Source organism: Lonchura striata, chromosome 14 (genome assembly GCF_050655825.1).
Source record: "Lonchura striata isolate lonStrDom1 chromosome 14, ASM5065582v1, whole genome shotgun sequence".
Lineage (NCBI taxonomy): Eukaryota > Metazoa > Chordata > Aves > Passeriformes > Estrildidae > Lonchura > Lonchura striata.
This window is the reverse complement of record NC_140716.1, coordinates 7,622,157-7,637,316: the sequence shown is the minus strand read 5'-3', so window position 1 is coordinate 7,637,316 and position 15,160 is coordinate 7,622,157. Positions and strand designations below refer to the sequence as shown.

Sequence of the window (15,160 nt, the reverse complement as noted above, 5' to 3'; positions counted from 1 at the left end):
CTGTAAATTTTGGTTTGCTTTTGTCTTTATCTCTCTTAGGCAGGCTGCATTAAAGCCAGATTTTGCTGTTGTGACTAGATCTTGTCAACATGAATCTCCCTGAAATTGTCTGCATCCAGGAGTGCTATAGAGCAATTTTTACCATGTAGAAGGAATTTTTACTTCTATCTGGTAGTGCTGGGCAGTACTTCATTGACACAAAACCAAAAATGAATGCAGTAGCAACATCCTATCGCCGAATCTCTGACGGCAGACAGAGCAAATATGCTGGAACACTCCGTAAAACCAGTATGAGAGCCGTGGTGACAGGAGGAGGTGGCTATTGTGGATACAAGCTGGGATGTGCTCTTGCCAACACAGGAGCTTCTGTTGTTCTGTGTGACATACACAAGCCTTTGTGGGCAATTCCCAGTGGAGTGGTGTGGATCCAGGTATGATAAGTAATATCTTCCCAATAGTCGAAGTACTTCATTTGCCTTTTCCATAACGTCTTTCCATAATGTCTTCCTAATTTTCATGGAATCCAAATACCTAATTGCTGATTATTTCAAATTTCAGTAACCTTTTTAACTGTGTGAACATCCCATATCAGTTTTGGTGAATGCATTTTAGTATATCTGAAATAAGGAAACCAGCAAAACCTGTAATGCATGGAACAGTTTCACCGCTGACTCCTCAGGATCCTGCCTTCATCTAGGCCTAGACCTGTAGAATAAACACAGGACTATTGTGAACCTTAATGAATGTCTTTAAAGTTCTTTGGGTTCTATAGAAGAAAAGTATAATTATCAGCAAGTAGGGAGGTGTACCCAGTTTTGAGTCCCAAGAGATGTGTACAGCAAGTACAGTTCTATATATGCGTTCTGTAAATGGATTCCCTCTGTGCTAACTCACTGTATGACAAATACTTAGCTTTGCTCTCTTGTCCAAATATTTTTTCTTATGTATTACAGACAGATATCAGGGATTACAGTGCCATATTGGCAGTCTGTGAAGGGGCTGACTGTGTGTTTCACGTAGCTTCATATGGAATGTCAGGAACAGAGCAGGTGAGTCCACATAGTTTTGGGTTTTTTTCTGTGTGACTGCCCGCACGGAGGGTGAGAGATTTCAATGCTGTAACACTGCATGACAGATTTCATCTCTTCATATTGCCCTGGTCTTTTGATAAATTACTCTGTGCAAACTGGAGTGCCACCTGCAAACAGGCTGCTTGCAGTGATTTCCTCTCCATTAGAGGTTCCACCACCACCCTGGAAAGGTGTTTGAGATAGAAATGGCATTGAAAAGTTCTGAAATACTGTGAAGACAAAATGAAGGACAAGGGAGGCTGGTTCCCTCCAAAGCCCTGATTCTTCCCTAAACCTTCACATGGATCTCCTAGGTGTAAAGTCATTAGGAGGACTAAAACCTTAACTGAATTATAAATTATTTCATATATCTGAATTATAACAATATTTGAAGTCTTTAATTGTTTGCTATTGGGTAAAAAGCTGTACAGATGCACTTTATGTAGGACTCTTGAGTCACAATTTTATAATTAGAGTTATAAGCACACACACACACACACACACACACACACACACACACACACACACACAACCACACACAAACAAACCTCTTTCTTATTTAATAAGAGGAACTTCAGTAATTACTCTGTCTGGATAGAACAGCTCACTCAAAGTTGTTTGCCACTGAGCAATGCATAATTTGAATTGCTCTGGTTAGAAGCAACTGGTCACTAAAGTGCTACTGCAACACAGATATTTAGCATACTGCTGCAAGATATGTAATAACTGGACATATATTTTTAGAAGCACTACAATTTTCTTTGCTCCAAGCAGAGTAGTCTGTAAAAATACAAAAAATACAGGTATAGTTTAAAAATAACGATTAGTCTGAAACAGCAGTCTAAATGGCATTTTTAATAATCAAAGCGCTAAATTGTGTTTATTTGAGGACATTAATCCCCCTATTGAATTGAATATGCATTATTACTGTAAAATGAACAATTTTTTTCTTTTCCTAGTTGCATAAAAAAGAGATTGAAACTGTCAACATTAATGGAACCAGATTAATCCTTAATGGTATGTATCTAACTGTGCCATTGGGTGTTAGTACAGCATATCAAACATCAAATCCCATTTAGAAAAAGCCAGTTGGCCTTTTTAGCACACTCTATCTGTCACCAAGTACTTTACATTGTTGGCAGAAAATGAGCAAACATGTCACAGGGCAGGAGGTGTTATGCTCAATTCTGCTCCGAGGTGTGATACGGGAGCCAGCACTGTAGTTCAACTACTTGAGCTTTTCAACACCTTGTTTGACTGATGTCAGAATCTGTATCCATGTAAGGAGTAAACCAATTCCCTGTGTGTTTTGTAGCAGTTAACCTGCTTGCTGACAACTTGTGCACAGGCAGTGGGTAGCCCTTGAAGCAGAAAGACTTCTGTGCTGATGCCCAGCAGGCTGGGGGAGCTCTCCTGAAGCACAGTGCTGGCACCCAGCTTAGGATGTGCCAGCGAGTACACTTGCTTCTACACTGATGTCTTCCCTTTAAATATACTCTGCCTTTCAGCTCACCCAGTCACAGAATGGAAGGGTTTTCTCTTTTAAGATTTGACACTTTCTTATTAAAAATGGCACACAAACTTTTTTTCCCCAAATAATTTTTCACTGAAGTAATTAATTATTCATTGCTGCAGCCTGCAAACAACAAAACATCCCTCGGCTGGTCTACACCAGCTCAGTGAATGTGGTGTTTGGAGGACTTCCTATTGAAGATGGGGATGAGGAATCTTTGCCGTATTTCCCAATTGACAAGGTATTTCATTGTATTGTACTCTCTAATTTCTCTCTTTACTTCCATGTTTACTTCCTGGAGTTTTTATGAGAGTGTTTAGCCTGATGCAAGCATCCAGGCACAAGAAAGGCCAGGTGGGATGAGAGTTTAAACAACCTGGTCTAGAGGGAGGCATCCCTGCCCATGGAAAAGGTTGGAACGAGATGATTGCTGAAGTCCCCTTCAACCCAAACCATTCTGTCATTGTATCAAAGGAAAAAGAAAACTCTTTACAGTCTTTGAAGATGCTATTAACAACCTTGGCACATCAGTTTTCTGTACATCAACGTATAGATTTCTTTATTTTCTTATTAAGGCCTTGATTTTGGAAAATAACTCCCACAGTGCCGCATTAACATCAGCGATATTACACCTGGACATGAGGATTCTGTTGTATGGCTTGGTGCCTCTTTAGCTATTTATTATCCACATGATTTTTCTGGTTTTTCCTTAGAGGATGACATATATTCAAGGTAGAGCTGATCTGGAAAAGCAGCCTATTTTTATATGGTTTTATTGCATTTAATTAAAAAAAAGAAAGTACTTCTGGCTGCTTTGCATACAGAGTTGTTTTGTTGTGTCCCTCCTCTCTCCATCAAGTACTTCACAATCTTTCAAGAAGTAGAGATGGGGATAAAATATGAATATTTTTAATAACATTTTAAATAACACTTTCTCTGGGACCATGCCACATAGAAGTGAACAGGATACTTCAGACCAAGTGTAATGACTTCAAAAGTTGGCTTTTGACTTTTCCATTACCTGAAGAAGAAATCCAGATTACAAAGTAGTGATCAATTACATTCCTGGCAGCATTCAAAGCATACATATATTTATTGCTTCTCAAATGTGCTGAAATTAATTCACCAGATTTGCATATACAGAAATGCTTCCTTACCCTAGAAATATTCACGTGTTTAATTCCAAACTTAATACTCCACAACTTGTATTTTGAGCTATTTGTTGGCATCTGCTAAGTGAAAACTAGTGAAGAAGAGATGCCTCTCTGTCCTATCATTTCAGGAACAGATATAAATGTATTTGCTTTTTCTCTGTAGCTCGTTGACCACTATTCCAGAACCAAATCGATTGCAGAACAAATGGTACTAGCAGCTAATGGATCTGCACTAGAAGGTACTTTTGTCTGAGCATGAATTCATAATTTATGAATTTCTAAATTCAGAATTTACTCCTCCTCTTCGTGTTCCTCCCCAGAATTCTGTGTCCCGTATCAATCCTTAGTGGACAAGATTGCCCACCAGTTATGAAATTAAGTTACCAACCCCTCTCACAAATTAAAGTATTTTCATTTAAAAGTAACTTTTTTAAAAAAGTTTTAAGTTCCTACAATGTCTGTAAAAGGTTTTAGCATGGTAGCAGTAAGTTCGGTATGCCAATGAAAAATAATAAGACAGCTATAAATTAAACAAAAACAAGTGTTTAATGTCACTGTCTCATGCAACATAAGTAAAATACGAATGCTGATTAAATTGTTACATCCACATAGCTCCTCCAGTTATATATTAAAATCTGAAGGTAGGTACCTGAGCCTAGGGCCTGGAATTATTTATTAGTGCTTCCCAAAGTTTTCCATGTTGAGGAAGCCAGTTATACACTTGAATACTTAAGCTCACCTGTGAGATACTATAACTGCCAGTGCAAAACAAATTAATGTAAAGTGCAACATGATTCTATGTGACCAAGTGATACTGAGCTAAATTTAGCTATGGACAACTTACAGAAAAGACTCTTCACTTGATACTTGCAGAGGGCTATAACAGATAGAAAGTCCTTGATGGGAATCCCATCCTATCAAAATTATTTTGTTCAAAATAAGAAAAAGGTTTTTTTCCCCTTTATTTCCTTAGCAGCTCTTCACATCAAAGCCTCTCCTAATTACAGGACCAATAAACAGTTCTGCATTTGTCAATGAAACAGAACCAAACATCCCATTTTGATTCTGTGCCACAGCAGGACTGAATATTTTATATGTTTACAAGTACTATTATGAACAGTTATTAGCAGATGATGAAACAGCCAACTGATGTACATGGGAATATTTTATTTTTATGATCCCACTGAAATTGTCAAGAGCTTCTACCTCACTCCAGTAGGAGCTGCACTTGCTGTTGGAGGAATCTTTCAGCTCAACCTTGTACTGCTAACAGTCACTGCATCCCATCAATAATTTTGTGGGGGATTAGGTGGTTTCATTCCACTATCCAATGTATTTTCAAACAACCTGCTCACTTCAGTGAACTCACCACAGCCAACACATTCATTCACTGCTCTGGCACAGGGACAAGGGACTGATTTGGAAGAGATGTTTAAATATCTGGTATTTTCTAGGAACACAACTATGCTTTCGGACTTTTCTGAACCTTTTCTTGCTATTTTGCATGCTCTGATTCTCTCATCTTATTATCTAACTCCTAATGCAGCACCTTTTGGTATACATTGTATTTTAAGGTAGTGAAATGAATTTAGAGTAAGTTCTGCTACCTCAGCCTTTGGTTCATGCAAACAAAGATCCAATGTAGTGATGTGAAGGTCTCTTAAGAATGATCTTATCCCATGTTCCAGGAGGTGGAATACTCCATACATGTGTTCTGCGCCCACCAGGAATCTATGGACCAGAAGAGCAGAGACACTTGCCAAGGCTAGCAGTATGTAACCTGAATTTTTTAACCAGCAGGGTTTTCTGTGATAAACCAGCAGGGTTTTCTGTGGGTAAAATGCTGAAAGGAGCATCACTTATTTGTATTATAAATTTACTGATCTTATTGGGTAGCAATTCAATAATTCAATTATCTGCTGAGGGTATTATAACTTTTTTAACAAGCATTATATCTGTAAAGTGTAGATTTTAAAAGCCTTTTTTTTTTTTTTAATACAAACACATGAAAATCCATCTTTATAATTTAGTGATTACTGTAAGATTCAGGCCAATCCATGACATGCATGTCTGTTTACATGCACCTTACACCAAAAGGTTTTAAATATTAATGAAGAGCTACAGCAAAATATCTTATTTCCAGTCTCAACTATTAACAGCTTTCACTGTCCAATGAAGCAGGTTCCAGAGTTGGAAGCAACCTCTGGTACAACAGGTTACAAAGGGCAGTAACTGAGGTGTTCACATTTTACCCTTTTTCACTTGCTTTTAAACTTCAGAGCTAACAGGTGACATTTAGAACATGATCCCTCTAGGATTCTGTGAGCCAGTTATTTTAAAAGAATTAGTGTAATATAAAGTTATACATAGCTTTCAGGAAATAATAGATTCAAGCTGACCACATAACAGATATTTTTGGTTTGTGGCTGACATAGAAAATTATATTGGAGTCAGCCAAATTATATGTTATCATCTTGTAAATACTTTTAAGAATGGAAAATATCATTTTAGTTAAATATGAGATTTTATTTTAGCCCCTTTAAAAATATAATATTTTAAAATTTCTATTTGATTTTGAGCTTTATTGTTTTGAGCCAATTTTAAGGCATTATGCAAATGTCATGTTTTGCAGTTTCTAAAATTTACCTGTTCAATAAAAACTGAGACGCTTTCCTTCCAGCCAAAGTGTATCTTCCAGTTTTTCCTAGCCAAAAGCTATTTATTAAATTTGATCCAATTTAGTGAATACTTTTGATCCACTCAGAACTGTAACTTACCTTTCCATACAATATTTTACTTATCCCTAGAACAGACTTGTATTTTTTGTAAATTCAGGGCATATTGCAATACATCTTTTGATATTTTCTGAGGAGCAGTTCCCTTGAATATTTTTAATTTATTCATGTATTTCCTTTTTCTTTTTAAAGTAGAGCTAAACCTACATTTAGCTGGACAAGAAAGTACACTTTACCTCATTCTAAAATCCATTTTTTTATGGTTTCATGATTGTTTATATCTGCAGAAGATTATTGAGAGAAGGCTACTTAGCTTCAAGTTTGGGGACCCTTCTGTTAAAATGAACTGGATACATGTAGAGAATTTTGTACAAGCTCATATTCTGGCTGCTGAAGCTCTCACACCTGCAAAGAACTACATAGCTGTAAGTACACAGTAAAACCACCATAGATCTCATTTGACAGTGGATCCTGCCATTGTATCCTGTGCTATAGCAACCACTGCAGTAATTAGAGTTATTGTCCTTCAGCTTACTTTGTTTTCTGTATTTTCACCTCAGCAATGTGCTCTGAGCAATGTGGGATGGGGCACAGTGTTGGCTGTTAGTGTTGGTTAAGAGATGGAATATTCAGTTCTGTAAGAATGTCTCCATCTTTGCATTTTTAAAATGCAGTATTCGTAATTTCTGGAAGATGAGCAAAGAATGTTTGCTATGTTGGAAATGAAAGTGGAAGTTCAGGCAGATTCATCCTGCTCCCCTGTACAGGTCCAGATTTAATGTTCTGAACTATGGTGGTCAGTTCTTCCTATACCATGTGCTAACAGAGGCACATTTCATTTGGGTTCATTGCTTTCAAAAACAGTCACAACTGTTTTTCTCCTTGTAAAGACAGGTTTTTAATCCCCTAGAAGCATTGTCTTGAGAGTATATTAGAAAGGGTTCAAACTACTTTTTCTAAAACCCTGAAAGCAAAAGGAAAGCAGGAATGCAGCCCATGGCTACTCAGAGTCTTCTGGATTCCAGTGAGCCTTAACTAGACCCAGAGCAGAACGTGTCCCACCCTTGGGTGGACACATGCCAGCAGCACCAGTGAGATCCAGCACAGCTCCAGAGGTGTCTCTGCACAGTCAGTACAGCCACTCTGAACAGGCACATCTGTAATAAACCATTGATTCCAATTGTGTTAACAACACAAACCACCTGTTCACCAATTCTCTTGCACATAACGGTGGATCTGAGTGAAACACAAGCAGAGAGTTTGTGACTTGTGTGTGCACCCACTCATATTTGATATTGCTGTATTGTTTTTAAGCTGTTCATAAGGGGTAAGATAAAGAAGTCCATATATGTGCAGGTTTATTTTTACTGACTTGTCTCTTCTCTACCTCTTTAACAGAGTGGCCAGGTGTATTTCATTCATGATGGTGAAAAATCCAACCTTTTTGAATGGCTAACTCCACTTGTACGTGCAATACTGATCTCCAAGTACATTAATTTTCTTTAACTCTATGCAACTCCAGCTTTTGTGTGCATGCTACATTTTGTGTGTTTGCTTTGGGTGTAAGAGTTCCATGTGGAACTGAATGTGGGTTTAATTCCTGCTTGAATTTCAGTGTGATTAGCACTGTAACAAAGCCCACCCAAAACATTACATTAAAGCAACTGTCCTCTCTGAGACCAAAGGACCAGCTACACCAGCACCCTGTCCTGAACTGTTAATGTCTTCATTTATGGGGCATGCAGATGGGGAAAATGGACATTTTGGGTGGGCATAAAATATAAATATTCATCTGTTCATTCTTTTCAAAATACCATGTTGTTGTTCATGACAGGCTCAAAATCATAAATATGTCATGATGTTAAATTAGGTATCAGCACACCATGACATTGTGATTAATTATTGTAATTTTTCCTTCTTTTAAGATATGAAAATGACATAGTGTCTGTGGGTGACATTTAACTAGCATCTCTTTAAAAATGAAAAATAGTAAATACTAACAGCTATAATTAATTTTTCTGTTTTAACAGTAAATATTTCCATAAATGTCTTCTATATTGAAACTTTAAAACTTGTTTGAAGTTTCTGGGGTTTTTCATTGTTTTTAAATATTTTTCAGTTTGAAAGATTAGGTTGCAGTAAGCCATGGATACGTATTCCTACTTGCTTAGTCTATGCATCAGGTAAAATATTTTATCGACATTTCTCTTTCCTGTTCATGCTACTCTCATTCCTAACTGTAATATAATAGTGTTTTATTTTATTTGTCCAAATGTTCCTTTTCGTGTATAAAAATAATATGCTGTGTGCTCACCTAGTGTTCAGCAATGCAAAACTCACCTCTGTGCAGTATGTTGAAACCAGAATGATCTCTATTCAAGTCCCACTACAACAGGTTTTATGTAGGACCTAACAGAGGTATAACTTTGTGGAGTTAATGATACAAAAAAGTTAAATGTGATATTCCATGACTTTATGAAATATGCTGAAGAGTATCTGCTTTACTGCACAGATAAATGTCTTGCTCTCTCCAGAATCAACCCCCCTGTGCACACAGACAGATTCAGACAGATTCAGACAGAATCCAGCTGAGTTCTCTGTTGCCATATTTTGATGAAGCCTCATGACATTTTCACTAGATCTGTGCCCAACTTTTTTCCCCTTTTCCAAATCCTTTTTCCACAAGCACAATAATTAAGATTAAATCTAGCCCCTTGTGAGCAAGTAGTTAGATGGTGTTAGTAATGGTGCCCTGAGCTCTCAGGTCTGTGATTATCCTTTGTGAGCATTTACAGTGTGAGGTATGTCACAATCACAAAGTAATTCACTGTTCTTACCTCAAATCGAAATATTTTGTTATGCAGCCACATTGATGGAACACCTTCATGCCATTCTGAGACCAGTTGTTGACCTACCCCCACTGCTGACCAGAAATGAGGTAAAGTCTGTGTTTGTAAACTTTCTTTAATTCCCATGGAATCCATACATGTTAATCTGAGGCAGACTTTCAGTCAGTAGAAAGTAAAATCTACCCAGTGCTACTTCAGCCTCTCGTTTCCTGGGAAAATACATGCATTGTGTACAGTTTAGGTAAAATATTGTGCTTGGTTGCCATGATTTTTGAAAAGAGCTTATGCTTGCACTCTGGGACAGGCTTCTTCAGATCCCCTCTTCCAAGGGTCGGTGTCCTGTAGGACTTGGCTGGGCCTTTAGGAACCTATGAGATGGCTTTGATCTGACTCTTTGAGTACCTAAGCAAGAGAACGCTTGCAGAACATTTTTTGTGAACATTTACAGATTATATTTTTCATCTTTCAATGTCTCTTTGTGCTTTCATGAATCTACTTTTGAGTGGACAATTTTAAAAATGTGTGCAATGCATCGATAATGTTGTGGAGTTTTTTGTATTCTACATTTCCTTTAACCGTGTCTTTGCTACTATTTACAGTGTGTTCCAGTTGCCTGGGTAGTCATAACTTTGTGTGTTGACTCTTTTGCCCTGCAGGTACAGAACATTTCTGTAACTCACACATTTCGAATAGACAAGGCACGGGCTCAGCTGGGGTACTGCCCACAGAAGTTTGACTTTGCTGACTCTGTGGACCACTACATTGAATCCAGACCACAACCCTCGAATTATCAACTCTTCCTCAATATTTTGCTTACTTTATTTGTTACTTTCATTTTGGTTTTTCTTTCTTCAAAACTTGATAACCTTTCAGTTTTGCATTATTTTAAAGGAAGACACTGACCTGCATAAACTGCATGGTCACAGTATTGCTACCCACATAATTTTAACTTCTACAGTAGTTACTGGTTCAGTGCAACAAACAGGCAGCTACTTTTGAATTTACAAACAAAAACACAGCAGATGAGTGGCTGGACCTGAGAAATTAAAATACAGTAAACAATTGCCAAATCACTGAAACACAACCAGAGTCAAGATTGTTGCCTCTATTTCAAACCAAAACAAACAACAACTTTCCAAATTGATTGCTGAAGTAAATGAGAACCTGAAGAAAAAACAAGAGCTGCAGATAGCCTGCAATGCTTCCCCAGTGAGGAAAAATGGCTGAAATAAGGAGATAAACTGACCACATGTTCTTGTCGTGGCTCACCACCTTGGGGAACAGAGGAACAAGCAAAGGCACAGGCAGAACAGATTACTGCAAATAGCACACACCAGGCCTGCAGAGACTTCACAGTGATTTCATTAATTACCTCTAGCACCACATCTGAGGGAAATAAAAGTGTACTTGAAAGCTTGCTGAAGTCTATGCTGTCTCTCCACAATTTCCCAGAATTGCTCCCTGCCCTGCCCCTGATGCAGAACTGCAGGTATGTGCTGGTAGGGTTTTTCACAGGTCAAAACTGGGTATTTTAGTTAAATTGGAAGTTCCTAAGTAAGTTACATTAGTTACGTGTATTTATGTCACAGTAGAGGAATCTGCCACTATGGGTTGCACAGGTCTTTGTACAGCTTCCTTCACCTCCTATAGTTAAGGGCAACAACTAACACAGTTGAGTTGCTCCTTAAGTTGCTTTAAGTTGAATTTAAAGCAGAAGTCTGTTTTGTCACTGAATTTCTGAAGTACAGTAGTTGTACTGAGCAAATCCCTGCAGCAGCTAAAGTGAACAATGTGCTTTTCACATTGCTGTTCAGCTAAAGTGGACCTAAAGCATGGTCTGGGAGGCTCCAGCTCCTTCCCATCCACCATTCACAGTGGGAATTTATCAGGGAAATCTTCCCATCTGCATCTTTCCAACCTGTAACATGGAGAGAGAACAACCAAGAGCAACATGAGAACATTACAGAGTTTGGGAAAGGAATAAGGATGAGAGCTTGAGAAATCATGGTCTGGAGGGGAGTAATCATGGATGGGTTTGAGAATTCTGGAGAAGGTGCCAACACTGGCACCTCCCCTCCAGGGGAGTTCAGGGCAGGCCACAAAACCCAGGTGCCAGGCCCCATGGGTCGGGGTGCTGTAGCCTAAAAGCAGCGTGGAAAGGCAGAACACCTGAAAATTAGTGTTTCTTGTTTTATTCTTAAAGCAAGAGACTCGCACAGTGGCTAACCCCTTTCCTATAGTTCATATCACAGCTTTCTATAATACTGGTTTTAACGGCTGTGACCGACGATCCCCAAGCACTGCGGCCCCGCGGGGCGCCGTGCCCGCCCGGGGCAGCGCCGCTCGTACCGTGCCGGCCCCGGGCCGCCCCCGCGGCAGCTCCCGCTGCGCGGGCGGCGAAAAGGAGGGGACAAAACAACTTGGCAGCGGTGGGATTCGAACCCACGCCATCGAAATGACTGGAGCCTAAATCCAGCGCCTTAGACCACTCGGCCACGCTACCGCCTGGCTGCTCAGCTGCCCGCCAGGCCTCTTTGACGGGGGGCAGCGCCGCCGTTCTTTCCTTCTGTCTGTGTATATTGCCCAGCCGCATCCGCGGCACCACCGCCTGCAGCGCCCGCCCCGTGACCGCCGCTTCTGCCGCCGGCCCCGGGCCCGCGCTCTCCGTGCCCGCGGCTGCGGCGGCGCCGCCGGGCCCGGCCCGGCGCAGTCCCGCGCCCGCCCGGCAGGTGGCGCCGCCGCCCCGCGCCCGCGGCTGCCTGCGCACGGGGCCCCGCGCTCAGCCGGACGAGCGGCCGCCGGCCGCGGCTCGCAGCGGGGCTCCGGCTCCTCCTCCCGGGCTCGGCGGCGCCTTGAGCCTCGACCCCTTCCTCCGCAGGGGCTTTGGGGCCATCGGGCTGCGCCTCGGGGCACTTTGTCCGCGGCAGGCCTAGGCCGGCACCTCGGCAAGGCGCTACCGTGCGGTCTGAGCCCCACAGCAGCCGCGGCTGTGGTGGATCAGCTCCAGCTGGTCCTCGGGAGAGCTTTGCCCGTGCCGTAGTCCCGCGGGGTAGAGGGCAGCCCTTGGTCGTGCCTTCGCAGCCGCGATGGCAGGTGTGCACACAGCTCCCGGCCAGGAAGAGGGTCCGTCCTGCCCCGTATTCAGCACCCACTGCCTTCCCTGGCCGCTGCAGTCGCCTCTTGCCCACCAGAGCACGCGTGCTGCCCAAGAGCTGCCAGCTCGTTGCGAGGCCAGTGACTCCCCAGGCAGCTGCTCGCTTGGCACTGCCGTGTGTCCTCAGCTGAACCATTCCCACCCAACACGGGAGGCCCCAGCGCCTTTATCTCGCTGGCAGCGGGTGGTCGGGCTGCCCGTACACAGATCGCTGTCCTGCCACGTCGGTGCCTCTCTTACCTGCAGCTGGGCTCAGGGTGTGGGCAGGTGCTTTCCCTGTCCCCCTCAATGAGAGAGCTGGCTTTGGCAACCAGAGCCAGATTCGGTCACTGGTGAGTAGAAAGACGAATTCTCATGTTCTGGGAGGCCTGCAGGAGAAATTTGTATAATTATTCTGTGGACAGAGCTAAAAATATCAAGACTAAATGAAATGCAATTAATATGGAGAAATTAAGTCCGCCATTGCCCTCCTTCCCATAGAAAGTGCATTGGTGCTCCAGGAAGTTTTAGGTATGTGTGTTACATGCACCTCCCATATGACTGGAGGTGAGGTGTATGACCAACTTGATCTACCCTGTAAGATGAGATTGCCATAGGAGTATGAGGGCAAAAATTGTCAGGAAATTGATTTACAGGCAATTTAAAAATCTATAGATTCAAACAATGCAGAATAAAATTGCTCTGAAAGTTAATATCATATGGGGTGTCCTTTCCTTTTTCCTTTCAAAAACCAGTTTCCTAGAACAATGATTTCTAAAGGAAACCTTGTTTAAAATGAGCTTACTGAAACTTTACAAGCTATAGTGCTTTTAGAAAAAAAATACATGCAGTGCTGAACATGCTCAATGGAAGAATAACAGACTTGCAGGTCACTGATTTCCTAGGTTGCCATTTGAAATTTAATTTTTAGTATTTTCAAACAACAAAAAAAGTGAATCAAACTAAGTGTAAAGGATAGAACACATAATGTATAAATAGAAAACTAAAACTAGAAGATACAGCATGTCTGGGCCAATCCTGATTTCAACATGTCTTTAGTTTTTCCATCATCACTGATTGTTCTTTCAAGAAAATGTTGCAGAGAATAGAAGCAAAGCTCCAGGCTTAAACCTGGGAATAAGCACACCCTTGCACCAGGGTAGCACAGCTGGCTTATTTTAAAAGCATGAGAAGTGTATAGCTTGACAAGGCATAACCTATGTTCCTGATAGAGCAGAACATTCTCCATGAGGATTTATGGCAGAAGGCAGCTGTGGGGCTCCTTTTAGTCCAAAATAATGCCAAGTATTTTGTGTTCAGAGAAAGGCAACAGAGCTGGTGAAGGGTCTAGAGGGTAAATCCTATGAGGAGCAACTGAGGGAGCTGGGAGTGTTCAGAGAAAAGGGACACAGGGACCAGTCTCTCCTCCCAAGTAACAAGACAAAAGGAAATGGCCCCAAGCTGCATTGGAGGGGGGGGGTTCAGCTTGGATATTAGGAAAAATTTCTTCACTGAAAGAGTGGGTTAAGCAGTGGAACAGTCTACCTAGGGAAGTGGGGGAGTCACCATCCCTGGAAGGATCCAAGAAACAAGTAGATGTGGCACTTTGTGATATGGTCTAGTGGCTGTGGCGAGATCCAGTAAAAGGTTGGTCTTGACCTTGGAGGTCTTTTGCAACCTTCATGATTCCATGATTTGCCAGAGTTTAAAATCAGCTACTCTCATGACGTGTTCAGTTGTGCTCATGTGTCACACCAGTTACAGTATTCACCATTATCAGTAGCCTACCCTGGCAGGTGGTGATTTTTTAGTCATTATCAACACAATTTCACACAGTGGGAACCAGACATCTGGCTTCTTCTAGGCTTTCAGAATTAATTTGATGAGTCTGTGTTCTTCCCAGGCCTGCCATGAATCATCCCAACACCAGCCTTGCTGGGTGCTGCTCTCCTCAGGGTGCTCAGCTGGGCTGAGAGCAGACTGAAAAATGAAGAAATGCAGGTTCTGCTGCTCGTGGGGCAAAAGTTATTGATAACTGCTAATATTTACCACAGTGATTTGCAGCTTGGAGATGAATAGGACCTGAAAAATTTTTCTGCACAATCACTAATGTTGCAAATGTGTTTCAGTTTAAATTCTGCGTGAATTTGAGAAAAAATGTGCCCTTAGGGAACAGTATTTAACAGGGGCTCAGCCAAGAGTCTGCTTGACATTCTCAAAACAGGGATTGCAGCCTCAGCATGGTGCTGGAAATTGGTGACAAAATTACAGGTACAGTCAAATTGCAGGTGGTTCTCCTGCACATGTGTGCTGCTCCCTCATGCTGAGATACAGTTCAATTTATGTAAGTAATGATGGATTTTCCTGGCAGAGTCAGAGCATCTGCTCTGTGTATTTTTAATTAAATATTGATAATCTTCCTCCTGAAGATTATCTCAGCAGCAGTATTTTTCTGCTCTCTTTGGAGAGCACAGGGACTGTGCATTTTTCTGTCTGTGGTGCTGCAAGAGACCATCCATCTGTCACGAAGGAAGGACGTACTCACATCTTCCAGTCTCGGTTCTGTAACCCCTATTCATGGTAAAAAGCACTAATGAGGATTATTTACATGAGTAAGGGATTGAACAGCAGTAAAAAAGGCAGACTCTTTGCAGGCTGCCATAATACAATTAAGCCAGAACCTATTTACATTAATTTCCATGTAAC

At 41.4% G+C, this 15,160-nt stretch overlaps 1 protein-coding gene and 1 non-coding gene across 2 annotated transcripts; one reads left to right on the top strand and one right to left on the bottom strand.

Annotated features, from left to right (window-relative positions):
* The first annotated feature begins 39 nt into the window (after positions 1-39).
* Positions 40-11,629, top strand: LOC110475584 (putative short-chain dehydrogenase/reductase family 42E member 2). Its single transcript, XM_021539851.3, has 11 exons — positions 40-431; positions 954-1,049; positions 2,030-2,087; positions 2,706-2,824; positions 3,901-3,976; positions 5,426-5,508; positions 6,760-6,897; positions 7,871-7,936; positions 8,592-8,655; positions 9,337-9,410; positions 9,978-11,629. Exons 1-11 carry the CDS (start codon positions 210-212, stop codon positions 10,221-10,223), a joined length of 1,242 nt encoding a protein of 413 aa, XP_021395526.1. The 5' UTR covers positions 40-209; the 3' UTR covers positions 10,224-11,629.
* A 113-nt stretch (positions 11,630-11,742) lies between these two features.
* On the bottom strand, positions 11,743-11,824 carry TRNAL-UAG (transfer RNA leucine (anticodon UAG)). The gene has a single exon. It is a non-coding gene; the product is annotated as a tRNA-Leu (tRNA).
* Positions 11,825-15,160: the final 3,336 nt, after the last annotated feature.